Below are 26,294 nucleotides of genomic sequence, written 5' to 3' on the forward strand. Positions count from 1 at the left end.
GATGAGGATGTAGTTATCGCAGCGATTTCGTTGAATGGACTCGAACTGCAATACGCTTCCTTGCGCTTACAGCACACCAAGGAAATCGCGTGTCTAGCGTGCCAAGTCAACGCACTTGCTTTGGGAATTTTACCGCCTGGGCCGACCAGAGATAGTATTGTGTCAGATCGAAACTTCATGCTAAACCTTGTTCGAAAGAACCGCGGAGGTCGTATGATGCAATTTGTACCAGAACCTCTAAATCGTGATTGCGAACTGATAATGGAAGCTTTACAAAATGGGATGAAGCTGCGCTCTTGTCCGATGGACTTCCAAAGTGACAAAGCTTTCTTGCTGAAAGCGTTCACCAAGAATTCCTTGCTGTATTTGGAGCTGAATTCTAAGCTTTGGACCGACCTCGACTTGGCCTTTGCAGCCGTCGTATCACTCAATTCTAGACCACTGGTCCTTGCTAAAGCTTTGGAGCGCGTACCTTCTCTGCTCTTGGAGCGGGATATCGTCGTCACTTTGGTGGACAGAGGTGATGAGGAGTTATTAAGGAATTATTTTTCAAAACCAGATTTTGCCGCATGGCTAAATGATAAGGACCTCATGCTCCGAGCAGTCAAGCAGCATCCAATGCTCTACGACGTCGTCACTGAGCCCCTGCAGTACGATGAAGATATTATAGTTGCGGCGATCACTCCAGGAACAGCATTGACTCTAATCGAAAAAATGAGTGCGGAGTTTCTTAAACAGCATGTCTCGATACCCGTGAAGGCATTGGAAGTTTCTCGCCCAGCAGCGCTACGATTCTTGCGACGTTGCATACCGGAAGAAGTGTGGCGACATCGAGATATGGCGATTGCCTGGATTAGGCGTGGATTTCCGCTGCTGGATCACTTCGAATATTTACTGAAAGACGAAAATGTTTCATTGGAAATTGCGGAACACAATTGGCCCGAGTTCTTTCGGGTTGGGGTAAGCTTTCGCAGCAATCGAGAATTCATGCGAAGGGCGCTTGATTTGGACGGACGGGTCCTGCAATGGGCTGCGCCAGCGATACAGAATGATTTGGAGTTCCATACTAGAGCATTGGCTTCGCATCCGGGGGCGCTAGAGCCGTCTAATCTTTGTGACAGAAAGCTAGAACTCAACTTGTATGTGAAGAAAAAGCTTGATCTGCACCACGTATTTCTCCACGATTTTTTGCGAGGTATTGCCATTGCGACTCCACATGTGGCACCCTTGCGACGATCGCACCTGTCTATGCTAAATATAGGAGTCGAAACATCCGAAGCCTTTAAGTGGCTTATTGCCAAGTATTTGGGTGTCCCAATAGGAGAGGAGTTGAGTCTATTGCGTAAAGCTTTGCGGCACATGGAGGTAGCAGGGAAGACAAGTCCTGGAAGAGGTCTCCACGGAAGAATGAGTTATAGGAGGCAAATGCTTTGGCGACAAGTCCTTGGACCTGACGAATTCCGGCAGCACATCCAGCTTGCGGCCAGGAATAATCGAAATATTGATTTTGAGGAGGATATTGGCATTGCCCTATAAGGCTGATATTTTGACCACAGACCTCTATGGGGGGATGGACGAATAGCCCCATATTCTCCAAATGAGATCTCTGGACAACACTGGCCTACATCACACTCACAGTCAGAAAGATATTGTTCTGATTCCTTTACCAAAATAGATGATCAGACCGCCTTAAATTCAGTAAACACCGCAAATAGCTTATTTGCGGTGTGATTGGGACAATTCTAACCCTAACGTATTATACTTAACAACTTTATGTCGCAAAGATATTGTATACACTATGTACTGTAAAAATTACTTGTCATTGTGTTGTACTTTTTTGCAAGAGAGGGTTGTTCTCCTCCTTCAAGAGAGTTGTCTGTGAGTTCCTGTTGGCTTGCATGCTTCTCCCAGTTTATAGCTTTTGTTGATAAATCTGACTGACAGTAAGGAGATCATGTGTTTCGGAAGGAAAAGTCTTAGTTATTGACTCGGCAATCAGGCCGGCTATCACTATTTAAGTGTATGCGAACCAAATATTTGCAAAACTCGTAACCAATGATCAAAGGAAACTACTGTTGTTCCCGTTATGCCAAGCCCACCTTGCTAACACGTACTCAACTCGAAACTCTTTTTGAGGTTCCTTCCCGTCCTCAGGAAGAAATTAAAAAGTTCACCATGGCCGCAGCTCTCGCTCAAGTCCGTAACGCCCTTCAGGCGATTGGTATTGTCGACGCGTCTCATTGCGACGCCATTACCGAGTCCATCACTTCCGTCGAGGACTTCGTGTTCTTGACGGACAGCTTCATCAAGGATATGTGTAACACCCTCCGTCGTCCCGGGGGAAAACGTCCCAAATCCCAACACCGCTCAGCCAGGCGCCCCAGCGGTGATTCCCCGCTCTGGTGTCGCCATTTCTCCGACGGCTGAAGAGCGTTTGATCTTGCTTGAATATTAAAACCGTCACCTCAAGTTTACCTCTTGTCCGATCCCAGACCAGTTTCTTGCGGCTCGGGTCCTCTCCATGGCGGAGATTAAGCGCCGTGAGGAGGAAGACAAGACCCTGGCGAAGGATGCTACGGCTCCTTCCATGATTGATGACCTCAAGAAGATCCGCGAGGCCTTCGAGAATATCGAAGATTATCTTTCCAAGGTCCGCGGTACTACTGGCGTTCCTTTGCGCCATGTGATCCGCAACGACGACGAAGTCCCGGACGATCCGGACAACATGTACCCAAGTGTTCTTGACAAAATGATTGCCCGTTGCCCGCATGACGGTGAAGACTTTGCCGCGGATAACAATCAAGTTTGGTCCGTAATCCGGGCTTGTACCCATGGGGTCCTGCCTGGAGCTGGGTTTCTGCTCAAGCTCGTTCTCGAAACGGTCGTGCAGCTTGGTTGGCCCTCCGTTCTCACAACTTGGGCCGACTAACCAATCGAAGATCATGAACAAGGCCGAGGGAGACCTCGAAAACAAGTTTTATAGCGGTGAGCGCCGAAACTTTTCTTTCGAGCGTTTTGCCGAGATTCATCAGCAAGCCCACACCAATCACGACTAGTTCGGTGAGCCATTGACCGAAGCTGCCAAGGTCCGCAAGTTTTTGAAGCGCATTAAAGCCCCGTCTCTCGAATCGGCAATTGCTACCGTTTGTGCGACTGCAGCGTTGAAAAATGATTTTGAAGCTACTGTCAATTATATGAGTAAGTTTATTGACAAACAGAACCAGGCTCAGGTTCGTAACATTTCTTCTGCTTCTACAGGCCGCGGTGTTCGCGGCGGAAGAGGTGGCCGCGGTGGTTGCGGCGGTCGTCACGGTCAAGGCGGCCGCGGTGGTGGAAAAGGTAGACTGTTTAACAACGGCTCGACAAGCGGTATGACCGACCGCTACTACTCTTTTGAAGAGTAGGAGTCCATGAAAGCCAAACAGCGTCACCATGTGCACACTTTGCGCCAAAATGGCAGTGGCAATTGTCGTCGCAATGCGTCTGCTGTTGATACATCCAGTGATGCGGATTGTAACACTCGTCCCCGCCATGACAACAACACAACCTTGACTTCTAACACTTCTGCTGGCAAGCACATGTCCCAGCGAAGTGTGTCTGTTGTGTCCACTTGTCCTGTTGTGTCCGTCCAATCGGTTGGTACAAGCCATTTGTCCCGCTCCGATTTGGATTTGCATGCCGATACTTGTTGTGTCAGTTGCCATGCTTTTGTGTTTGAAGAAACTCATTGTAACGTCAATGTGAGGCCCTTTCTGTCTACGCTTGGATGTGCCCATTGTGTCCGCTGCTGTTGCATATGACCACCCGTACACTTACGAAACTTTCATTTTGGTTTTCAATCAGGCTTTGCATTTCCTGAAGATGGAACACAACCTGATCAATCCGAATCAGCTTTGTATCAACAATGTCAAGCTGGATGAGTGTCCAAAGTTTTTGACTTGCAAGCCCACGGAGTCCTCACACTCCATCTTCTTCCCCAGCGAAAATTTTCGTTTGCCTTTGATGCTTGATGGCATCATTTCGTATTTGCCCTCTCGCAAGCCCAGTCGCGAAGAGTTTGATACTTGTACTCACCTTGTCATGACGTACGACAATCCTGTGTGGGACCCTCATTCTTTGGAATTTTCTCGTCAGGAGGAGCACTGCACCAATACCCGTGGTTTGGTGGTTCCAAGTAAGTCCCGTTGTACTGTCCGTGCTGTTACAAGCGTTGTTACGACAACATGTGCCCTCCGAGACCTTGTTGTCCGTCTCCACTCCGTTGGATGACGCTTGTTTTGTGACTTCCGTTCAGAATACTGTTGTCATTGGCTCTGTTGAATTGTCAAATCATTGTTACAAAGTCAGCCCTGATAAATTGGCTCATTATTGGAACATTGGCTTGGCTACTGCCAAACGCACCCTACGCGTCACCATGCAGCGCGGTGTAAAGAAGATGGTCAATGGTGCTCTCGTGCAATGCGCGAAACCGGTTACTTTGCAGCTACCATTCCGTCACCTTTGAACAAATCTGTACACTGACACCATGTTTTATAAGCTTAAATTGTTGCATGGCAATACATGTGCCCAAGTTTTTGTCAGTGACATTGACTGGACGCGCGCTGTTACGGTATGCCTCCTTGCGACATGTCTCATGGACATGATTCGCCTAACATGGATGTCGCAAGTGTGAATCAAAACTATGCACATGGAGTTAAGGAGGCGCGCACAGAAATATTGTCAGCCTTATTTCGTGGCCACGTGGACTCACAATAAAGGGTGCATTTGTACGATTGCTATGTTTCCGGAGGCGCATGTGTTTAGTCCTTACTTGTCAGTTTACAAGACCAAGGTACAGTGAAATACGATCGAAACATAGGAGATACGATTGCGGGAACAAAAGAGGTACCACGAACCACATGGTGGGATTGAACAAGATCCTATACTCACCATAGGTATCGTGCAAGGAACTTATAGTTCCGAAAGTATATATACATGTGAAAGAAAGGTTGCCTATTGAGATTATGGCAGCTGCGGAAGATCAAAGATTCGATGGCATTTTGTGGGATTGTTCACTGGACTGAACAACAGATTGACTAGTTTGTAGAAGGTAATCACCCACTCATTGTTTTATAAGTTCATTGATCCAAATTGCATTCTACGCATAGGTCCTCGTATCCGCTGTCTAACCCGTGGGGAGCGTCGTCAACGAGTTGAGTTTTACAGTCCCTAAGTCTCTTAGGTGTATCGCAGGTCGTTCGTCTCAACGCCCACCTTCGTTTACCACTCACTGTCCTAACAGCGATCTGTCCTACGGTTGTGCTTTGGTAGTACTCCGTATCACGCGCATACCCAATGAAATCTAAAGCCAAAGCCCATGAAGCGTTGGATCTGTTGTTCCATCGCAAAGGTGTCCCAGCTGCAATCATATCGGATGGTGCAAAGGAACTCACCCATGGCGAGTTCCGTCGAAAGGTGCGCTCAGCTGGCGCCCATGCATTAGAGATCAAGCCTTACTCTCCCTGGTTGAACCGTGCCGAAACAGTGATCAAGGCGCTGAAACAAATGACCAATACAGCAATGACTAAGTCAGGAGCCCCACTATGTTTGTGGGATATTTGTTCGGAATTACAAGGCCATATTTGGTCTTCCATTGCTCACAACATCTATGCTTTGAATGATGATGTGCCTAACACAGCAGTTTCCAGCAATACGTTGGATATTTCCCACTTGTGTGAATTGTCGTGGTATGAATGCCTTTGGTATCATGATCTGGTAGACTTCCCAGCAGACAAACGCAAGCTTGGATGATGGCTTGGACTGTCTCACAACATTGGACATGTAATGTGTGCTCGTGTTCTTGCTGCAAATGGACAAATACTTGTTTGTACTACTTATTCCCCACTATCTGTTGCTGATCACAACTCAGAGTCCGTAAAGAAACGGCAACTAGAGTTTGATGAGTCAATTAAGACAGAGTTTGGCAATCCAGATGTGTTCCGGTATTTATTGGTGACCCTGATGAATTTGAGCCGTATTTGGATAACTTGACGGGGATCAAAGCTACCATGCCGGAAGCCAACAACTATGACCATGACACATTCAATCAATATATCAATGCTGAAGTATTACTCCCTGTAGGGGACTTGCTTTTCACCGGCAAAGTTATTGCTTGTAAGAAGGATCATGACAGCAACCCGGTTGGCCATTTCAATGTGAATCCTATCCTTGACTCTTGTGTCCTTGAGGTACAGTTTAACAAAGGAGTTGTCAAAGAATTTGCTGCTAACATTATTGCCAAGCATATCTATTCTCAGGTTGACAATGAAGGACGTTGCCATCCTATTTTAGATGAGATTATTGATCACCGCAAGGATGGCTCTGCTATTGCTCCCTACAACCTTTATGTCATCAATCATAATGGTAACCAGCATATGCAATGTACCACCAAGGGATGGAAACAATCCATACAGTGGAAAGTTGGATCCGTCTCTTGGTTGCCACTTAAAGATCTGAAGGAATCAGACCCTGTCAAAGTTGCTGAGTATGCTGTTGCAAACAAGTTGGTCCACAAGCCTGCCTTTGCATGGTGGGTTCCCCACACTCTTTGTAAGCAAGATAACATTGTCTCTGCTGTGAAAACTTGTTATCAAAAGAAGACACACAAGTTTGGTATACGTATTCCCAAAACCGTTCTCGAAGCTCTCGAAATTGACCGGGATACTTACACTTGTTGCAGGCCAACGCAATCAAAAAGGAGATAAAAAATGTGATGCCGGCTTTCAAGATCCTTGATCCTGGAGCCGCTGAACCTGTTGGTCACACTTGTATTCCCTGTCACATGATTTTCGATGTGAAAATGGACTTCACTTGCAAAACCCAACTCGTTGCTGGGGGACATGTAACGGATCCTCCAAGCTCAATCACCTATGCCAGTGTTGTCTCATGCAATAGTGTCCGTCTTGCCTTTCTTGTTGCTTCTTACATAGTACAACCAATTTATGAACGTTAGACAGTAATGCTGTTTGACAGTATGTGGTAAACACAGGTTGGGTGTTATGACAAATGACCTGCAATACACCTATGCAAACCTAGGGACTGTTAAACTCACTTGCTGACAATGCTCCCCACGGGTTATACAGCGGATACAAGGACCTATGTTATTACGCATTATTTGGATCAAAGAATTCCTAAAACAATGAGAAGTAGATTACATTCTATAAACTAGTCAATCTTGTAAAGTCTGTTCAATCCAGTGAACAGTCTTACCAAAAACATAGCTAATCTTGAATCTTCCCACATGTGCATAAAACCTGTAAATATAAATCCCATATAGAATCCCATGGTGAGTAATGAATCTTGCTCCTTACTTGTCATGTGACTCGTGAGACTGGTTTTGTGTCTTTTCCTAACTGCCATTTGTATGTATCCTGTATTATGACTCCAGGATACTAATGACTTCCGTATTTAACGCGAATACGGTAAATTTGCGCAATAAGACCGACACAAACTCCACACGTGACACGTAAACACCACGCCCATTGGATTGGCTCACACTTGCGTTTTCCATACTTATACATCCGAGGGACACGTCGCAAGGTAGTGTACCGTGACATTGCTGCTTTCAACAACCTGGACATCCTTGGTACCGATGCCCAAAATGCGTATTTGAACGCGCCTGCCCGTGAAAAGGTTTACACCATCTGTGGTCCTGAGTTTGGACCGTCCTGTGAGAATCAGTATGCAATCATCATTTGAGCTTTGTATGGTTTAAAGTCCAGTGGTGCTGCTTGGCGCGCTCATCTGGCCTCAACAATGCAGGAACTTAACTTCATTTCATGCCTGGCTGATCCAGATGTGGGGCTTTGTCCAGCTCAAAAGGCCAACGGTACGGAACATTTTGAATATATGTTGATTTATACTGACAACTTTCTTTGCATCAGTTCACATCCGAAAAGTATCCTAGATTCTATTGGGAAGCATTTTAAGTTGAAGCCGGACAATCTAGCCCCCTGATCATTATCTAGGAGCTAATATTGCTCAATTCTTGTTGCCGGACAATCCGACAAAAGAGCAATGGTCAATGAGTTCTACGGTTACATTAAACAAGCCGTGAAAAAAGTTGAATGAGACTTGCATGAAATCAGAAGAGCGTTAAGCAATTGTGCTTCCTCTCCAATGTTGACCAGTTATTGCCCCAAGTTAGATGTTTCTTCTGTTCTTGATCCTGATTGTGCTAATTATTTTCAGTCAGAGATTGGAGTATTGCAATGGGCAGTTGAACTTGGTCAAATTGACATCATGTGCTAAGTGTCTAAGTTGTCCTTGTTTCTTGCAATGCCACATGAGGGTCATTTAACTGCTGTTTTCAATGTCTTTGCTTATTTGAAATCTCACAATCGGTCACGCATGGTTTTTAATGATACCTATGCTGTGATCAACAACCAATTTAAGGAAATTGTGGACTGGACGGACTTTTACAGTGATGTCAAAGAACCAATTCCTCCAAATGCACCGCAACCTCGCGGTAAGACTGTTGAAATTTAATGTTTGTTGATGCTGACCATGCGGGAGACCATATTACTTGTTGTTCTTGTACAGGTGTTTTGATTTATGTGAATTGTGCCCCAATTATGTGGTTTTCTAAGCGCCAGAATTCTGTCGAGACCTCCACCTTCGGAAGTGAGTTTGTTGCACCTAAGACCGCTCCTGAGATGATTCAAGGTCTACAATAAAAGCTGTGTATGATGGGTATTCCTATCAATGGAGCTGCTAGAATTTTGTGCGACAACAGCTCTGGAGTCGATGTTGAAGAAGAAGAGAAATGCCATTGCATACCACTTTGTTTGTGAATGTGTTGCCACGAAAGTTATCAAGATTGCGTATGAACCTATGGATGCAAATTTGGCTGATGCTCTTACAAAGGTCCAGCCTGCTCCGAAACTTCAAGAACTCATACAGCATATTTTGTGGTGACATTGGTTTATTGAAGGGTTTGCCGACTTTCCTGTTCTTGACCGTCATTCTGGTTGGGACAAATTGCATTGCATTTGTTATATTGTGTGCAGCGTTGTGTGTGTTTGCCACTATTTTTCCCGTTGTGGTTTTGAGGGGACACATTGTCCTATGTGTGTCATAGTTCCAATGTGAGGGGACTAGAAAAACCCCACGTCAAGCATCTGTCATATGTATGTTAGGCTAACACTGGTCTGCTCAGGCAGATAATGGTGTAATTTGTGTTTTGCTCTGTTTTGTAACTACACTAGTGATCTTGTGCTATTCTAGTACAATTCTAGTTGGTTATTGTTGCAGTTTTCTAGTTTATCAGACCCAGAGTAGTTCTGTATCCCTGCGGGATCAAAGGTATAAAGCTTTCCAATGTTAAAGAGAGGACAAAGGAACAAATACCATAAAGGACGGAACTTTGTAAAACCAAATGTACATCAATATCCGGTCACAACACCATATGACACCGTTACAAGACAATTTTCGGTCATGGAGGCAACTTGCTGGCCTGAGTAATACCGCACTCTTCAAAAAACCGACGGTACGACGAATGCAGCGTCATTGCTCCCAAAAGGTTCACAAGAACATGTTCAAGAGGGTCCATGGTCAAAGCAGGGATGATTCTCAAATGCAACTGTCGGGCCATTCACACGCAACAGAATCCCGTGCACCAAGGACAAATGAGACAAACACAATATCTTGTGCACCAAGGACAAGCAAGATAACAATTAATCCAATTGACTTGTCAGCAGACCAAAAACAACAACAATGCCACTGGTCTTACCCAACGGATTGTTTTATTGCAATTCTATCACAAAACCAGACAATCCCCAAACACACGGGAGCAAAGTGATTAGCAATCCAAGACTGTTAATTTGTCAATGTCAAGTATCTCCTGGCTTCTGAAGAAAGCACAAGGTGATCAAGACTTGTCTGGCTTCTAATGAAGAGATACAAACTAACAGATATGGCTTTCACACAATTGTTGTTAAGATTTATAGCCTCTATACTAAAGAGCAAATCTGTTCACTGTCCATTTGGCCCCACAATCTGGCAAGCGCCATCATGGTCCGTTTCACTATTCTCCACGGTGTTATACACGGCACCGTGGGCACATTCATCATAGTTACCATGCTCCCTAGCATGGCAACAGTCGAGTCCCGAAAAAGTCACATCATGTTTCTGAATACTCAGCTAGGATTGCGACTGTCCAAAATCATCCGTGTCAGATTAGTTTCGACAGGCTCGCCTTGGGTGCCACGACCCAAGTAGTGCGCGCCATTGCGCGAACCGGTACTCAAAACTGTCATTCCAGTTGACAGAGGACAAGGCATTACTAGACTAGATTAACTGACAATCATTGCAAGTACAGTAACCAAGAGAAGGTGGCACTTGTCTGAGAATTTTCATAGTATGTCTAAATGTACAAAGATGGTAGTGGATACACAAATCATTTATTTTAAGCTAAATATTTCCAGTTCCACCTTTGTTTGACAACTCCAATAGTACTGCCACTTCTCCTTTAGATTAATGCAGCATTGCATTGCCCCCTTTTCCTCTCCAATTTTCTGCGATCCTCTGAGTCACCGAAGAATTCAACAATTTGAGCCAACTTGCCATTGTAGACGCGTCTGTCCTTGATTTACTCTCGCGGACAATAATTGACTCTGCAGCAATCAATACCGTCTGTTATTCAGTATGCTGCAATGGCGGTTTCTTCTCCATTGCTGGTTATGACTTGAACAACGCGAAGGCAAACAACAGCATCCAACTGTAGAGTGGCATCACAGACAGTGTGCTCTTCACACAACCTTCCTGGGCTAGATTCTTCAATGCCAACAATTTCTACCCTAGCACCACTTGGATGGAATGCCATGTTGCCAATGATATTGGTATATGAAGTATAGAACAACTCTCGGTCAAGAGTTTACAGTTCAAAGCTCAAGTAGCATACAAAATATGAAATGCATTTGCCTCAAACGAGTGAAAACCGGCTGAATGTTTGCTATAATTTTAACCCTTAACCCTATTTTTGCATTTCAACATCAAAATCCGACTTTAAAATGAAAGTGTGCATTGCAGTTTTATAGTAGTATTAGAAACAATGGTATCATTTTGAAGCTGCGAATGAGACAAATCCACGTGTGGGGTTAGTTTCATGAATGATTTTGATTTGGTGTGTCTCGTAGCAAATGTAAATGAATTTTTGGAAAAGATACAAAGTTCCGTCCTTTACGGTATACAGCTCTAGTAAAAAGGGGTTTTTGGTAGGGGAAAACTAAAGTGGCCATTTAAGATTCGAAATTTTGAATCAAAATGTTAGTCTTGTTTGCTATATTTCAGTCTTGTTTGCGGTATTTTTGGAAATGTTATTTGCGGTGTTTGCGGTGTTTTGGTCCAAAATACCGAATTAACAGTAAAAGAGGCCTGGTAATCAGCAATACACAAGATATTCGCAGAGTCACATGTCACGACAAACCTACAATGGCAAAAGCCCTAACCCTGGTATAAATCCATCCGCCCCGCATGGGTTCTTTCACTGTGCCTCGGGTTCCCACACTGGATGTGTTCCAATGTCGACTTCTCCGAGTCCGCTCGCTATTCTGGGAGACAAGAGATCAGGTGGAGCGTTGTGTAAATCGGCTCGTCATGATTTATCCTGCTGTTCCATTCCTTTCCAATTACAGTTAGTAGCACGCTCTCTGACGTTTTGTAATCCTCAACAATCGTTCAGGTTTCTCCCTCTCGGACTGTGTACAAAAAACTGCCGATCCAGACGTGAGAAATAATCTATTGATCTCGGTAGACGAGATCTCAGCACGCAGGAACGAGAATGAGTTCGCCGACGGCAGCGTCGGCCGATACCGAGACGTCGGCGTCTTCATCGTCCCTTTCCTGTCGTTCTTGTGTACGACTCTTGCAAGAGATTCTCGATCGTCCCGATTCTCGTCCCCGGGCCTACTTGCATGCCATGATGCAGTCACCGCACTCCCCAGTGGAACACTCGAACGGTGTTACCAGAATGCGGGACGACGAATCGTCCCGCACTCCATCGAAGCCCACAGCGTGCGCGGCAACGTCTCCGGCAAAGCCCTTTCGTTACAAGTCCACAGTAGACGGCATTCAGGTCGAAATACCGGCCCCTTTGCCCTTTTTTACCGTCCCCCAACGCCGTTGGACGCGACTGCTGGAACCGATCGAAACACAATTCACCACGTCGGTAACCGACTCTGCCACTCCACTTAGCGTCGGACTCGCTCGCAAGGAAACCACCCTTCAGGCGACGAGCGTGTTGACGACAACAGTAGCCGTAGGAGCAGCAACGACACCAACCACAACGACAAATGGGAATTCGCACGCGATTGTCCGGTCCCAGCGCGCATCCTCCCCAAACCCAACCAGAAGATCCCATTCGACGACCGTACCCCCGCCATCGGCTCCCAATCCGACTGAATGGTTGCAAATATCGTGTAAAGCTTGTTCGAACCAAGGACCCGAGGGTAGTGCCCGTGCCTTTGTCATGGGGCCCACGCCCTTGTCGGTCGTGGTCTGTCACAACCGCCTCACCAGTCCACCCCACGACCCGGATTCCCCCACCACCACCCCATCACGGTACATGCGCAGCACACCGCACGAGCGAGCTCTGGACGAAATGTCCGAAATATTGACGCACGAATTGACACACGTTTACGATGTCCGCATGCTGCAGCTGGATTTGCGCGATTGCGAAAATTTGGCCTATTCCGAAGTCAGGGCCGCTCGACAGGCCGAATGCGCCAATTCGTGGATGCCACAATCCTGTATACGCCAAAAGGCGCTGACAGCAACCCATAATCTCTTTCCCGATCATGCCCGGCAATGCGTACAGCGTGTCTTGGAACAGGCCATGAAGGATACCCGACCGTTCCCGCCAGCTCATGCGTCCAAAACCGCCAGTGGTGGAGGTGGTGCGAGTTACGCGGTTCCTGAACCTTCGACACGATAAGGTTGAGTAGGTGCGTCTCCCGGAACTTGAAACCGGCTTAGCATATTCTTGTTTTGTGGTTGCGCATTGCTGTATTGCAGTTTTGATTGTCTATTAGTCACCGTCCCCCTTTCAATACGGCAGCAGTTATTTCTATACGTATAAACGTTCGGTTCAATATCCTCTAAAGAATTCCCAGAGGCTCTCGCCGAAGATTGCACGGGCGGCAATCGCTAGCTATCAGAGTTCGTGTTCATAGCTCGGTCGAAATGCGTTCGCGTCGTTTCGTGACCTTCTTCCTCTTGATACTAGGTCTCTCATCGTCCTCCTCGAATTCATCATCATCGTTGTCCATGAATTGTCGATGGAATTGGTCCTCCCAACCGCGTTGAGGAACAGTATCCCGGTGTCCAAACTGATCCTCTATCGTCAGCTGCCCGTGTACATTTTCGTCGTGCGATATGTAGTGGTATTCCGTGCGTTGTTTAGGTGATTTGACGCACCGAAAGCCCACGTTCCCGGTCGTCGTGGTTCCATGTAGGGTGGCCCGGGCACCGAGTGTGGCGGCGTGGTTGAAGCTTCCGTCTAAACTGTCCACGTACGAAGCACCCCGAACAATACGACTCTTGTGCTTTCCTCCACGCATCCATTCCCACACATTTCCGGTCATATCGTAAAATCCCATGACGTTGGGTGGAAAGGTTTTAACCGGTGACGTTCCCCGCCAATTGTCTTCGGCTTTATTGTCCCATGGAAACGTCCCATTGCCCCACAAGTTGGCGTATTGTGACGCCACTTTCCAGTCGGCCGAATCGTCACCCCATGCAAAGGGAGTACGGTTACGGGGGCCCCAATGGGCAGCCCGCGCCGCTGCCTCCCACTCGCGTTCTCCCGGTAAGCGTTTCCCGACCCATTGACAGTATTCCGCGGCGTCACGGTGGGACACATGCGTCACGGGATGGTGTTCGCGGAACTTATATGAACTGTCGGGACCTTCGGGACGACGCCAGTAGGCATCGTTAACTGCAATCCAGTGGGACGCTTCTGGGTCGGATTCGGCGTCCAGCATGGCGTTGGGGGCGAAACTTTCGAGTACGAAACTCCAACCGAATTGTTCGGCTTCGGTTTCGTAGTACGTGGCCTTGACGAATTTGGCGAATTCCTTGTTGGTGACGAGCGTCGTGTCCATGAAAAAGGGCCGAACGGCAACTACTTTGGGTGGTACCACTCCACCATCCAGTGGATGTGTTTCCACGTATCCAAACGACTTGGGTCCGGTCCGATCGACTTTACGGTGTCGTTGCTCAAACAGGGCCTGATGCTGCTCCTGATCGGTCGCGTATTCCGAGGCACGAGTGGAATCAAGTGGTACTTGACCTCGATCGGCCACGTTGCGATGCGTGTCGTCGCCATCGGCATGCGCGTGCAGCAGGTCCGCTTCCTCGATGGCCCGATGCGTTTCGTCAAAGGACGTGCCGAAAATGTAACGGACCGTATTATCCACATCAAAGCCCATACGCTTGCCCTCCTCATCGTGTCGTCCTACGTAGACCATATTGTCGTAGTGTTCATCATTGGGGTCCGGATGCGGTTCTAGATTGGCTCCGAGCTCGTTTGGCCAATCAATCGAATCCCCACTGTCGTTTCGAAGGCTCTCGTCGGTTTGGATGGAACTCGTACCGTAACTCCAGGAACGATTCAGAAACAACAAGAGACCGACGAAAAGGCATCGATTGTATCCTACACGTGAGTGTGATCTACATAAGATCACCCGTTGCGGGGTCGTAGTTGTCCGAGCACACCATACCATGGTTGCGGGGACAATTGTCGTACAAAGGTTGGTTACGTGTGTGCGTGAGATGTGATGGCAATGCTGGACGGAACGGAAACGGAAAAGTGAGAAATCCGACACGATTTCAGGGTCTTTTAAAACCCGGATGTTGTGGAGTCGAGGCAACTAACTGTCATCTAACTCCAGACTGATGCCCGCAATTCGACGTTCCGCTCACCGTCATACCAAACAACCGGTAATAAGCTTTCACGATCCCATCAATTATCTATCCGGTTTAGACTCTAATGGAGTATTTGGAGTGGGGTTACTTGGACGAGCGCACTGACGAAACAATTCTAACTATATAGGGACACACGTGCGTCCTATTCGGCTAGCTCCCGGATCCTAGTCTCTTCAGTCAACAATACTATTTTCCGTGCCGATTGAAACAAAGCTTTTTCGACTGTGCGTTGGTTATAAAAAGATACTATTCACGAAAAAAAACACCATTGGCATCGACCCGTACTGGTCCTTACTGCACCCAACGATGAAACTGTTCTTCTTCCGAGGCGTTGGCGCCCAATCGTTTGTCGTTGAAATCGGTGCCGATCGGTCCTTCAAGCAACACCATTAAATGTGTCTTTTGCTTGTGTTGTAGCAACGTATCTTCCAAATCAATGTAGCCCTTCTCTACCAGCATATCTTGCACACGTTGGTCCTTGACGTCCTTGTTGTGATAAAAGTGATCGCGAATTGCCTTTTTCGCGTCCGCGCGACTAATATTCATCAGATCGTAAATCATCAGGACGCGTGGCACTTCCCTGTGCCAACAATAAGGCAACACGCAGTAAAGTGAGTCATGCGCGTGTTCAGCGAGGCCACAACCGAAAAGGATAACGTCCTCGCTGCTCTTGCTTACCGCATGATACATTTGTACAATCGTGCCGGTCTATTGTGCAGGGGAATCTCACGAGCAATCTTGCCCAATTGCAAACTCGTCATGGCAAAACGCTAGACCTTCTCTTACGCGTCGCAATCGCTGAGAGTGTGAAGTCCTCGAGTGTCGTCGGCGTCGACCTTGGTTCCGCTGGATTGATTCCCCGGGCTAGCTTTGCACACTCACAGTTAGCACTTGGTCCGATCGATCGCTGTTGTCGCTGTTCCTAGTCAGCGCACGGACAGCGGAGCAAAACGCCCGATTCCCTCTTTCGAGCTCCGGCTCGAGCTCTATGACGTCAGTGAACACCATTTTTCGAATTTTCGTTCGTTTTCCGTCACATTGAAAGTGATAAGTTGTTACCTTTCGTTATTTCTGTTAGTTTATCGATTCGTCTTGTGCTTCCACAGAATCCGACCCGCTCCCGTGTACCATGGTGTTGGCTAGGCATTCTCTTTATTGGCAGTTTCCTCTATTGTCAATTCTTGTCTCCTTTCCGTACGGAATTGAGGCCTTGTCTAGTTTGTTGGACGTGGCCAACATGGCCTTGCAGAATGCCCCATCCGCCACCCGTTTCGTGACCCACAAAAAGTGTCCCTTTGCACAAAAGGCCTGGTGCGCCCTGGAATGTTTGCAAACACCCTACCAACTCGAAGAAATTCCCCTGTACGGTGCCAACGGCAAGCCCGACTGGTTTTGGAAACTCAACCCGCAAGGAACCGTCCCGGTACTGGTGTGTCACGGGGGCGCCGTTGTTTTTCCCGATTCCGACGTGATCCTCGATCAAATTGAAAAGGGAGTCGTCAAGGGTGCCGTTTCGTTGTACCCCGACGACAACGAAGGTGACCAAAGACGCATTCGGGAATGGCGGGATCGTATCAACGCAATGTTACCAGTTGGTAAATTGTGTGTTCTCGACCAATCCGCTGTTGCCTTGCAACCTTTGCTACAAAGTATGGATCAAGCCGTTGTGGGTCCGTATTTAGTAGGGGAGCAAATCACGACCGCGGATTGTCACGCTTTTCCTTTTCTATGGCGTCTCAACGACGAATTTGATCTCACGGAATATAAAAGGCTGCAATCGTGGCTGAAGACGTGCGAAGAACAAACAGCTTTTCGGAAAACGATCCAGTCCAGCTGGTGGTGGTGGTGGTAACGGTAAAAGTTGTTTTGTTGCTAATGTTGCTGTGGTTGGAAACTGCACCACTGTCCGTCTGGTCCCGGGTTCCTCTCGCGCCAACTCAACACGATTGCACTCTTTCTCCAATGTGGTAATGCAAGACACTTTCGAGAGTTTGAGGGAAGAAAACAACCCCTACTTCAATTGACAAAGGAGAGCGAGGTTTTTTATACAGGGTTGTTAATGTAAAGTCAAGTTCTGTCTACCTACAAGCGTTCCCCAAAGCGTCTCGCAACAGACTGGTACAACCTGTTTACTCATTCCTTTTTGGGGTTGACACACTTTGCAATCTGTAGCAGCGTACCAGATAAGCCATCCGGTACCAGTAAATTGTTGGCCGTTGTGATTTTACTCAAGCTAATTTGGTAGGATCGATCCATACTCCAGTACGCGGCTCCCTGTCGCAAAATACGTAGATAGGAGGGACTTGTGGGTATGTGTATGGTACCTCGCGAGGACGACGTTTTCCCAGAGATCAGGGTCTGCGCCTCTATCGGTGCGACTACTCCCACAGCGTTGTTCCCGGCGCACTCTCCGTCTCCCACGTAGGGATAGACCAAACAGGTTTCCCACTGATAGGCAAAAGGTACCCCTTCGGTCCGACCCACCCGGTCAAAGTCAGACTCCGTCAATTCGTATACAACACCATGCACCACATCGTGGGGATTGAATGTTCGGCGAACCGATGCAGCCGAAGGTTCCAACAAGGGCGAGCCGGGAACGTCGAAGCGTAACTGAAAGCCCGGCAAGATCGCCGCCGTCGCGTTGCACGGCTCAATGTTGCGCAGAGACTTCATGGTAGCCGGTAACATGTTGGAACCAAAGGCAAAATATTTCTGGGTAGCCGGTTGCCAAGCAGTACCTTTCGAGGACATGAGAGCGATGATCGCCAATAGATACGCGGTCAGGTGCCTGCGGCAGGCAACCACGGATTTGCAAATGTCAGCCACTTTCATTGTCACGCACGGAAGGATTCGGTTGTAAGGCAAGTCGAGGTTATCTAGCTAGCGCGTCGCAAATCATGATGATTATGTGGGGATACGAACGCCAACAATAAAGAAACTGGAACTACAAGTACATCGGACAGCACCAAGCCACCAACGCCAACAGGAACGGAAGAACATCTCAAATGTCACCGTTTTCTGTGTCAGGAAATATTCGTTGTTGCAGTACATTACGACGATGGGCTTCGTGAATCCCAGGCAACTCTGTCACGGGCGCTGCGTCAAGCTGTTTTCTCCATTTTATTCTAGTTAGCCGTCTGTAAAACTTTGTCAAGTGTAGCCGGATTGACAACAAGATAGTCTTGGAAATAAGGATTAGACTAATGTACGAACCGTAAGAACTAATAGAAAGTCTTGTTACTTCTATTTAACACGCATTCCGACATTTGAGCACCACAGCTGCGACCTCGACTAGTATCCGACATCACTCGTCACGTCACTCATTCCAGCGTAGGAATGTTGATCGGCGGCAGCCGGAGGCATGGGACTTGCGTTGCTGCTGTACAAATTAGAGTCACTGTTACTGTGGTGATGGTCGTAAGGCATGTTCGCTTGGGGTTCCATTTCACCGTATTCTCCCATGACGGGATCTCTCGGAGGATAGTTCGGTCGAGCCACGGTGGCGCTGTTGGTGTGTGCGTTCCGCATGGCGTTGCCCGTCGCGTAAAAATGACATCGAGACAAGGCGTCGTACAGCGGCTGCGCCGCTGGTGGTGAAGGAATGATTCCTTGCAAAATTTCTGTCCCTGTAACGGCTCCACCGTAAAACTTTTCGTTCACGCGGTCACGCGTCACGACCACTTTCCCATCCAAGGAAATACCCGCGTATAGTCCTTTCGAAAGACTGTAGGTGTAGATGGGTGCACCGCTACTGCCGGGAGACGTGGCAAAATCCGCTTCGACGGCGCGTCCCAGGGGACCCAACGCGACTCCCACGTCGGCCCCCAGCTGGACTGAGCCTTGTCGGAACATCATTTCGACGGCTTGGTCCGTCATGAGCAAAAACACGTGATCAGAGATTTGGGCCCCCACCAGGGCCCCCCAGGATAAACCAGCGGTTCCGATCGCCGACGGTGCACTCCAGCGATCGGTACCAAGGCGAGCCACAGCCAAGCCGGTACCGAATTCGAGTCCGGCCAAGCCAAAGCCAGTTTTGATGACCGTCAAGACGGCAATTCCGCGCGCTTGCTCCAAGAGTCGAGCCGGAATACGCACCCCGTCCAAATCACCCAGATTAGGAGAAATGGTGGAGCAATTTTCTTGGCATTGTTGTAGCTCGCTAGTAGCATCGTCGTACGAATCTGGATACAAATCGTTGGGATGGTAAGGATTCCTTCCGCCTCGGGCAGGCCGCATCGCGCTCGTGGTGGTCAAGGCGCCCATACGCTTCGGAAGCGGCAACAAATTGTTAAGCGTGTAGGAAGCCTTGCGAATTTCGTGACCCAGGGTAAAAGCGAGCGGTGAATTGAACAAGCGGCGCGCATCAGTGGGATCCACCATATTGAAGCGCATCGCGTTGGAATTGGCGCGTAGGTCTTCCTGGACCGGAATCAACTGTTGATAGCAGGGCTGGCAGACACGTAAAGGTTCCCGGGCGAGTTGAAAGCGTTCTTCCAGCCCCTTGCCGTACAGCAATTCGGGTGTTCTGGATAGACCGTCACCAGCGGCAGCTCCCGAAGAGACGTAGGTCAACATACGATCGGGGTCTTCGTCGGGACTGAAGGAAATTGAATCTTGCATCGCCGATCGTGGCTTGGCGCGTTTACCTCCTCTGGGGACGAGGACGATGGAGGACGGGGGAATCAGAGCGCGTTGATCGGAACATTTACCGCAAAAGACGTGTCCGCAGAATCGACAGTGGTGACGACGGTTCAAAAGATTGAATTCGCTGTTGCAGCGACGGCAAGACAAAGCCAGATCGTCAAACTGCCAGGGAGAACTGACGGAAGCAACCGAAGTGACGCTGAATTCGTTGGCAATTGACTCCGCGGTAACTTGTTCATGTTCTTTCTGTAGTGCGTGCTCGTCGGCCAGATCTTCGTGTCCGACTTGTTCCGGAGGAATCTGTGCAATCGTAGCTTTTTCCGCCATAATGATCCGTCCTCGAATTCGAATACGGATACGGTATCTTCGCTAATGTTCTCCTCGCTAGCCCAGATTGTCGTCGGTGACGGATCAGTTCTAAAGAGATGACGTGAAGATCACACAAGGAATGTCTTTATCAAAGTAAGAAAGCTTCCACAACAACAACAAGTGCGGTTGGTACTTGCAATATTGTCCGGCACAGAACTCTTGTGATGGCATCCATCACGACCGAAGGATTCGGCTGCGCAAATAGAAATCCGGAGAGAAGACGAACCAAGCGGTAGGGGTAGGTTTATGCGTCTGTCTTCTGTACTTTTTGAGCGACCTACCATCACCGTGCACTTCCCTAGGAACTAGCTCTACTCGAGCTAGGGCGCCAGTGTCACGAACTACGACCGATGATGGAATGTCAAACATTGAGTTGGACGGAACACAAGCGGAATCGTCCCGTTACAATCTGTACTTCCAGCGGACTAGCTTATACGTGTATGGCTAGTGAAATCCAATGACTGTGAAGTAATGCAAAAGATGCGGCTCAATTGCTCGGTCAAGTCTAGAGCAACCACAAAATCCAAGTGGTACATACAAAGACAGACCGACCGAGCCCTTTCTACTGGACGGCTCCAATTTGCGCACAGAATTGGCTGTGGCACACGCATATTTCCCCTCAAAGCGCAAAAGTCCCACAACCGTAACGATCGCGTCCCCTGTACCCAACCCGGCCTCACTGTACCGCCCCAATGGAAGCGTGGCCCACGGCTTTGCGTCGGTGTTGTACTACTCGCGCATCAAGGCGGTCCAGCAGTGCTGCCAGGGCTTGCTGGCGTAGATTGCCGCGATGTAACAGCGTGCCGGTACCTTCGGCGGCCCGGATTCCGGAATATAAGCGCGTGGTCCAGCCAGCCACGGGTACCCCCTCGGCGGCGTCGGGAGCCGGATTTGGATCCAACAAAGCCTTTTCCGACGGTAACCACCTCCACGTATCCCACCGTCCGCGGACCCCAATACGAGATAGGAGCTCAACCTTGTTGTACCGGCCATAGCGTAACTGTTCGTTGAATCTTGCTTGTGCACTCCGGTGGAATATTATTTGCGGCTCTTCCGTGGCGTTGGGGCGATGCGAGTTTGTGAGTAGAACATGGTTGGGTTCCTTCAACCGATACATAGGTGTAACGAAGTACTTGGAGTTGGGATGGATGCGAATGGTTCGCTGGATGGCGGACCAAGCTTTGCGAGTCACGAAGCAGTTGCCGTCCCAAGGGAGAATGTACTCGGCACGGGTATGCTGGCGACCGTACTCAATCATAGCGTTGCGTACGCCGTTCACGTTGATGACGTAGAGGATCTTGTCGTGCATGGACTGATCGTCCGCAACTTTTTTCTTTGAGTATGAGAGACTTCTGGCATTGGTCTTGTTGTGGCCCATACGCCTTCTCGAGAGCGCGTAGATCTGTCGGTAGACGTGGTCATCAAAAGGAACGACAGTATAGGTTTCGTTGGCGTGAACGAGGCGCTGGATAAGTTGCTGTTCCACTTTGGGATCAACAATGCGATTCAGAAACCAGTGACGTGTTGTGTGGGGAAATCTCTTTTCGTGCGCCAAAATAAAGTCCAGATTGTCCAGAGTCTGATTGGCGCTGTGTCTCGGCGGCAGCGCGTTACCAATGGCGCGCAACAAAACGAGGGGAACGGGTGATGGCTTTGGTGCAGTTGGTGGGAACGGCTTGGCAACCTTTTTAGGCTGACGTTGGGTGCGGGATGATTCTCGTTGTCGCTGCGTCTTGTTATGGTGGTGGTTTTTGTTGGGATTGCTGCTGTATTCGCGCTTTTTCGTGCTGCTGTTGGCTTGTACTCGTCGTGCTTCTGTGTAATCTGCATCTTGTGGTTCATTTTGAGTGAGAGAGAGGCATCGACTCTGGCCGAGACCATGACACGTACGGCCGACGCGGTACCGTCGGCGGACACGGCTACGGAATTTCTTGTTTGTGAGCAGGGAAGGGCCGCGGTGCGCCATTGGGTAGGAGGCTTGGGCGCTCGCAACTGTTCCGACACAGGCGTGGCAGGAAAGAAGCCAACCAAGGATGACAACTGAAGCACCGTGACCGTCAGGAGAAGCGGTAGTGCGGCCACACACCACGGCAGCGAAACATTTCCCCGAGGCGAAGGTGGCAACCGCATAAAGAGAGACTTCGGGTGTGCAACTCGATGGGCTTTCCACAATCGACTTTTCCAGGATGGGAAAACGCCTCGATTCCGGTCTTCCAGCGAACCAGGAATGACTCTCTCACACTTCGAAACGCTGATCGATGCGCCAACTCTTTTTAATGACGGTTCTCCGAACGAGCAGTCGTAGGTCCTGCGAGTCTTTGTCGGACCACTTTCAGCAGGACTGCCTGAGTGGGGTATGATGGTGTCGTTGGTGAAACCGAAAGCAATTATTGTGTTTGTGCCGTTTCTTTTTCGGTTGGACTGTTTGAAATTTGGTCGCGTCGGCCTCTCCGAAGTTCGTGTATCAAAACTATAGATAAGACTGGACTGTGTGCCGAAAAGCGCTCTTTAGGCCCATCGATTATCGGGACAGTGAGTACCGTATCAGTCGACTTTAGGTAGGAAACGCTAATACTTGCGTTCTATATATCTGTGTTGGAGTATGTATGGTACAACAAAACACCGGTACAGCGCAAGACACAATAAATCTACTAATATTTAGAGTAACGAGGATTTAACTGTAAGACCTATGTGGGATGCACGATTTCTATCAGTCAGTCATGTTTTCACGTATGCTACGTGATTTTTCGGTCGACAAGTCTTCTGGCATGGATTCGCTCACTGTCAGTGCACGGAGCTTGGTGGGTAGCTGCCTTTTTCAGTTAGCAGGTCCGCCTACGGACACGGAGTGCTGTGTTCTTGTAGAACTGTCGATCCCATCAATCTGCCTCGCCCGGTTGATCCTGCGCAGTAACTGTAAATAGCCGGTTTTTTCGTTTGCTCCGTTTCCGGGACGCCCATAATCCTCGGATTATGAAGAGTCGCGACGATCGTCGGGAAGACGTCGTAAGCGATTCTTCCGTGGGAGACGTGATGGATCCACACCGATCGTCATCACCACCCTCCGCCACTGTCGCCAACAGCACAATGAGGAGGAGATCGACCAAGTCGCACGAAGACAAGAATGTGCGTTTCACTGGCAGTACCGAACAACAACAGGCGCGTCCGGGACTCGTGTGACAACCCCACGGCTTTCGGCACATTGATATTTCTACCGGAATGATGACGCCACGGACACACTAGATTAGACTCGTCACTGGAGCCGAACTCCCGCGCTCGTCCTGGCAGCTGTAGTTTCAACTGTTAGGTACAGATTGTCCCAGAATGTCTGTTTTTCCTGTGAACACCAGGACATGCGGCTACGAAAAACAACGACCTGCAGCAAGTTGATAGGAGCCTAGTAGGATTTACCGAACTGCAAATTCTAGAAAGGGGAAATTCACATGAATATCTGGGCAAAATCGAGAATAGCTTAAACAATTGCTATCTGGATGAGATCTCAACATTACCTTTAAGGACGGGTCCTCAATATAGGACAGAAGCAGACTGGACACTAGAAGTGCTTTGGTATGAAACAAAGCTCTGTCGAAAAAGGAAGTGAGCGGAATTTTCTTCACATCAGGTCAGGTCTGCTGCATATTGCTTAATGATAAATCCTTTCTTTTCAACTACACCTTTTGCTATTCCCAATAGTGTTGTCTTGTCGTACATTAACCGGCAACAAGTTCGTTATAACGTCATGGCCCAACTTTGCCTACTTCTTTAACTTCGTCAGGAATTAGTTCTGCCTTGCCCACGAAATTCTGCACGGTTTGGGAACGTGAGCTCCTGAGAATCGAAGGAGTCGTTACGAGTGTGATGGATTGCACGTTGTTCTTCTTGATAATTGTCTTCATCCTCACCAAAGGGATTGAGGTGTTTCATGTCTTCTTTTTTGAAAATACGCTCCAAAACGTATGATCTTAGTGGTACCAATAATGTCAAGAGAGCCGGGTATATGTAGCCAATTTCGACGAATTCCGCGACCCCAAAGATTGCCAATGCAAGGGACAGCTGAATAAATGTCCACAACTGAACTGTGTGCCATGGAACGTCCCGCACAATAGGAACCAGCGGGCGCTTCTTTCGAACAACAAAGCACAACCTCACACGCTCCCAGATCTCGTTAACATGTAGAGCCCCCAACCCAAGATATAAAAAGATACCAAACAGGCAGCCGCGGGGAATCCAGCTTATAATTTGGAAGGAAGCTAGCGCAATAAATAGAAGCGACGCTTGTGCCAAAGCCGACCAGCGCTGCTCCTCAACATGAGTTACCACTTCACGCTTCACCCCGTGTTCATCCGTGACGTATGATTTGGTACACAGAGCTCGAACGTGCAGCGGTGCCTGTGGTAGCAACCCATTACCCGGTGGGAGGCCAAGAATTGCACATGGAATAAAAGTAAGTCCCACAACAAAGAAATCCCAATGATATGCTGCAGGTTTCTTGAGCTTGAACTTCGGCAATTGCGTCAGAATCGATGAAACATTGTGATCAATGATGAATAGGAGGAAGAACATGAGTCCAGGGATCATTGCGGCAAAAATACCAGCTGTATTGATTCCTTCAAAAGGTGAAACAACCCAGGGCCGATTGGCGGATGGTTGCCAATCCCAGGGCGCTAAGCGGACAGTAACACGGTCAAGACCTCCAGTTCCATCTTTCGCAAGATCTATACCAGGCAAATAGCTAAGAGCAGTTCCGAAAACAACGGCAAGGAGCGTGTTATAGTTGCTCAAGAGTGTTCGGACTTGGCGTGTAAATACAACCCATGTTTCGGCAAAATGAAGGGTCCACGCAACGTAAAACGTTATCAAACCAATCAAGAGAGATGCATATTGAGCGCTGCGATCCGAACGAGTGTCTCCTTGTCCAAGATAAAGAGGCTCAATCAAATCGCGGATAGAAGTATAAATGAATGACACGGCAACAAAAAGTTCAAAAATTTGAGTCGTGAACGGTGTCACCTTCCAAACTAAACTGACAAGACCAACCACTGCTGTAAGGATATGCATGAGGCCAGCCCAAAAGCAAATCCAGAAAAGAAAAGGAAAATATTCAACATTGAAGGTCTCAGTGAGGCTATACGAAGTCCCCAGTAAAAGGGCGACAGGACCTGTAATTCCCACAATGACAAGCGGTTGACCGGCAAGAACTGCATAAATAATTCCCATGATCGCCGTACTCAATAAAGCTTCCGCGGTCGCGAGCTTTCCTTCAGTTTGTCGATCCATGAGCTCTGCAAAAATAAGTGCAGGAATAAGCTGAACAATAAAAGCAAAGAACGTCGCGTTGACGACCGTATAGATACTTCTAGGACGGCTCCAGTCATCCTTGTAGAGCGGAGCTCGCGCCCTTAAATCGCGTCTGATTCCTTTCATGAAGTTGAACAAAGGCTGCTCCTCAGACGTGGTTTCAAAGCTATCGGAGTCATTCTGAGTTCCGACTCTGCTCTGTGGTGCAGATGGGCCAGAAAAGCTACAAAGATTGTCGTTGTCGCTACACTGTCGAGTCCAATTTAAGATGATGTCTTTGTCGTCGACACAATAGCCACCATTGTAAGCATCGATATTCTCCATTGAGGTCAAGATAGGCTATGGCAAAAAATGAGGGCAGTGTTCGGTTCTTTTGCCACATTTTTTGCTTCCATCGAAGTCTGGTCTTTTGTAATAGCAAGGACGACTGAATGTGAATATGAACTAATACAGTCGAAATCGCCTTGATATAAAGATGAGGTAGAGTTTATTCATGTATTTTTGAGCGGTAAGATCATGGCTATCTAAAATCTAGTAGAGCACTGTTTGGAGGATACTACCAATTTTTAGTTATGGACTAACATTAACTGTGAAATCAGCTTACTAATGATGCCAAAGCCATTCTTCAAGGCCTTTTGGCACCCAACAAGGCCGTACTTGATCCGACAATGTTTTGCAATGGGCATCGGGAGCAAATACCCACGCCAACGGATCAAACAACAATGGCAAGTTAAACCATGGTGAATTGGATAACCAGCAAGCAAAATAATTCCATGACTATCATCAATTTACGGAACTCATTGCACACTTGACCAGCCACGTGAGCCACATGGGAGACGGTGATGTCCGAAGAGTTTTTGCTGCATCCCACCATACACCATCACATCATACCCAGTCATTAGTAAAGGATTTACAATTAGATTTTGAAACAACCGTGACTAGGGAGACGAAAAATAGCCAGTAGTCCCTGTCTTTTCTTTACTGTTAGCAGGCACTCTACAAATCTCCAAAAGGTGTCTATT

General features: G+C 48.1%; 9 protein-coding genes across 9 annotated transcripts; 3 read left to right on the plus strand and 6 right to left on the minus strand.

Moving 5' to 3' along the window:
- Positions 1-177: 177 nt before the first annotated feature.
- On the plus strand, positions 178-1,536 carry PHATRDRAFT_bd1391 (predicted protein; the record flags this gene model as incomplete). Its single annotated transcript, XM_002176316.1, has 1 exon — positions 178-1,536. One exon carries the CDS (start codon positions 178-180, stop codon positions 1,534-1,536), a length of 1,359 nt encoding a protein of 452 aa, XP_002176352.1.
- A 10,282-nt stretch (positions 1,537-11,818) lies between these two features.
- PHATRDRAFT_bd1392 (predicted protein) lies at positions 11,819-12,970 on the plus strand (the record flags this gene model as incomplete). The annotated part of the gene is made up of 1 exon (XM_002176317.1): positions 11,819-12,970. One exon carries the CDS (start codon positions 11,819-11,821, stop codon positions 12,968-12,970), a length of 1,152 nt encoding a protein of 383 aa, XP_002176353.1.
- A 232-nt stretch (positions 12,971-13,202) lies between these two features.
- Positions 13,203-14,759, minus strand: PHATRDRAFT_bd1393 (predicted protein; the record flags this gene model as incomplete). The annotated part of the gene is made up of 1 exon (XM_002176364.1): positions 13,203-14,759. One exon carries the CDS (start codon positions 14,757-14,759, stop codon positions 13,203-13,205), a length of 1,557 nt encoding a protein of 518 aa, XP_002176400.1.
- Positions 14,760-15,179: 420 nt separating this feature from the next.
- On the minus strand, positions 15,180-15,832 carry PHATRDRAFT_bd1704 (predicted protein). Its single transcript, XM_002176365.1, has 2 exons — positions 15,640-15,832; positions 15,180-15,541 (listed from the first exon to the last, which is right to left on the minus strand). Exons 1-2 carry the CDS (start codon positions 15,720-15,722, stop codon positions 15,253-15,255), a joined length of 372 nt encoding a protein of 123 aa, XP_002176401.1. The 5' UTR covers positions 15,723-15,832; the 3' UTR covers positions 15,180-15,252.
- Positions 15,833-16,198: 366 nt separating this feature from the next.
- Positions 16,199-16,813, plus strand: PHATRDRAFT_bd1395 (predicted protein; the record flags this gene model as incomplete). The annotated part of the gene is made up of 1 exon (XM_002176318.1): positions 16,199-16,813. One exon carries the CDS (start codon positions 16,199-16,201, stop codon positions 16,811-16,813), a length of 615 nt encoding a protein of 204 aa, XP_002176354.1.
- A 281-nt stretch (positions 16,814-17,094) lies between these two features.
- PHATRDRAFT_bd1396 (predicted protein) lies at positions 17,095-17,712 on the minus strand (the record flags this gene model as incomplete). Its single annotated transcript, XM_002176366.1, has 1 exon — positions 17,095-17,712. The coding sequence occupies one exon, from the start codon at positions 17,710-17,712 to the stop codon at positions 17,095-17,097; it is 618 nt and encodes a 205-aa protein (XP_002176402.1).
- A 451-nt stretch (positions 17,713-18,163) lies between these two features.
- Positions 18,164-20,090, minus strand: PHATRDRAFT_bd741 (predicted protein). Its single transcript, XM_002176367.1, has one exon. The coding sequence runs from the start codon at positions 19,930-19,932 to the stop codon at positions 18,253-18,255; it is 1,680 nt and encodes a 559-aa protein (XP_002176403.1). The 5' UTR covers positions 19,933-20,090; the 3' UTR covers positions 18,164-18,252.
- A 560-nt stretch (positions 20,091-20,650) lies between these two features.
- PHATRDRAFT_bd1398 (predicted protein) lies at positions 20,651-22,104 on the minus strand (the record flags this gene model as incomplete). Its single annotated transcript, XM_002176368.1, has 2 exons — positions 20,651-21,798; positions 21,861-22,104. The coding sequence occupies 2 exons, from the start codon at positions 22,102-22,104 to the stop codon at positions 20,651-20,653; spliced, it is 1,392 nt and encodes a 463-aa protein (XP_002176404.1).
- Positions 22,105-23,883: 1,779 nt separating this feature from the next.
- On the minus strand, positions 23,884-25,398 carry PHATRDRAFT_bd52 (predicted protein; the record flags this gene model as incomplete). The annotated part of the gene is made up of 2 exons (XM_002176369.1): positions 23,884-24,569; positions 24,666-25,398. Coding segments are annotated over 2 exons (1,419 nt in total), but the record flags the coding sequence as incomplete, so codon positions are not given.
- Positions 25,399-26,294: the final 896 nt, after the last annotated feature.

This window comes from Phaeodactylum tricornutum, genomic scaffold, assembly GCF_000150955.2.
Source record: "Phaeodactylum tricornutum CCAP 1055/1 PHATR_bd_32x35 genomic scaffold, whole genome shotgun sequence".
NCBI classification, from domain to species: Eukaryota; Bacillariophyta; class Bacillariophyceae; order Surirellales; family Neidiaceae; genus Phaeodactylum; species Phaeodactylum tricornutum.

Excerpts from the sequence above, each read along its gene's own strand:
- PHATRDRAFT_bd1704 (XM_002176365.1), bottom strand. The coding sequence starts at position 15,722 with ATGACGAGTTTGCAATTGGGCAAGATTGCTCGTGAGATTCCCCTGCAC. Across the intron at positions 15,542-15,639 it reads TTGTACAAATGTATCATGCG|GGAAGTGCCACGCGTCCTGA; the intron begins GTAAGCAAGAGC and ends TTGTTGGCACAG.
- PHATRDRAFT_bd741 (XM_002176367.1), bottom strand. The coding sequence starts at position 19,932 with ATGGCGGAAAAAGCTACGATTGCACAGATTCCTCCGGAACAAGTCGGA.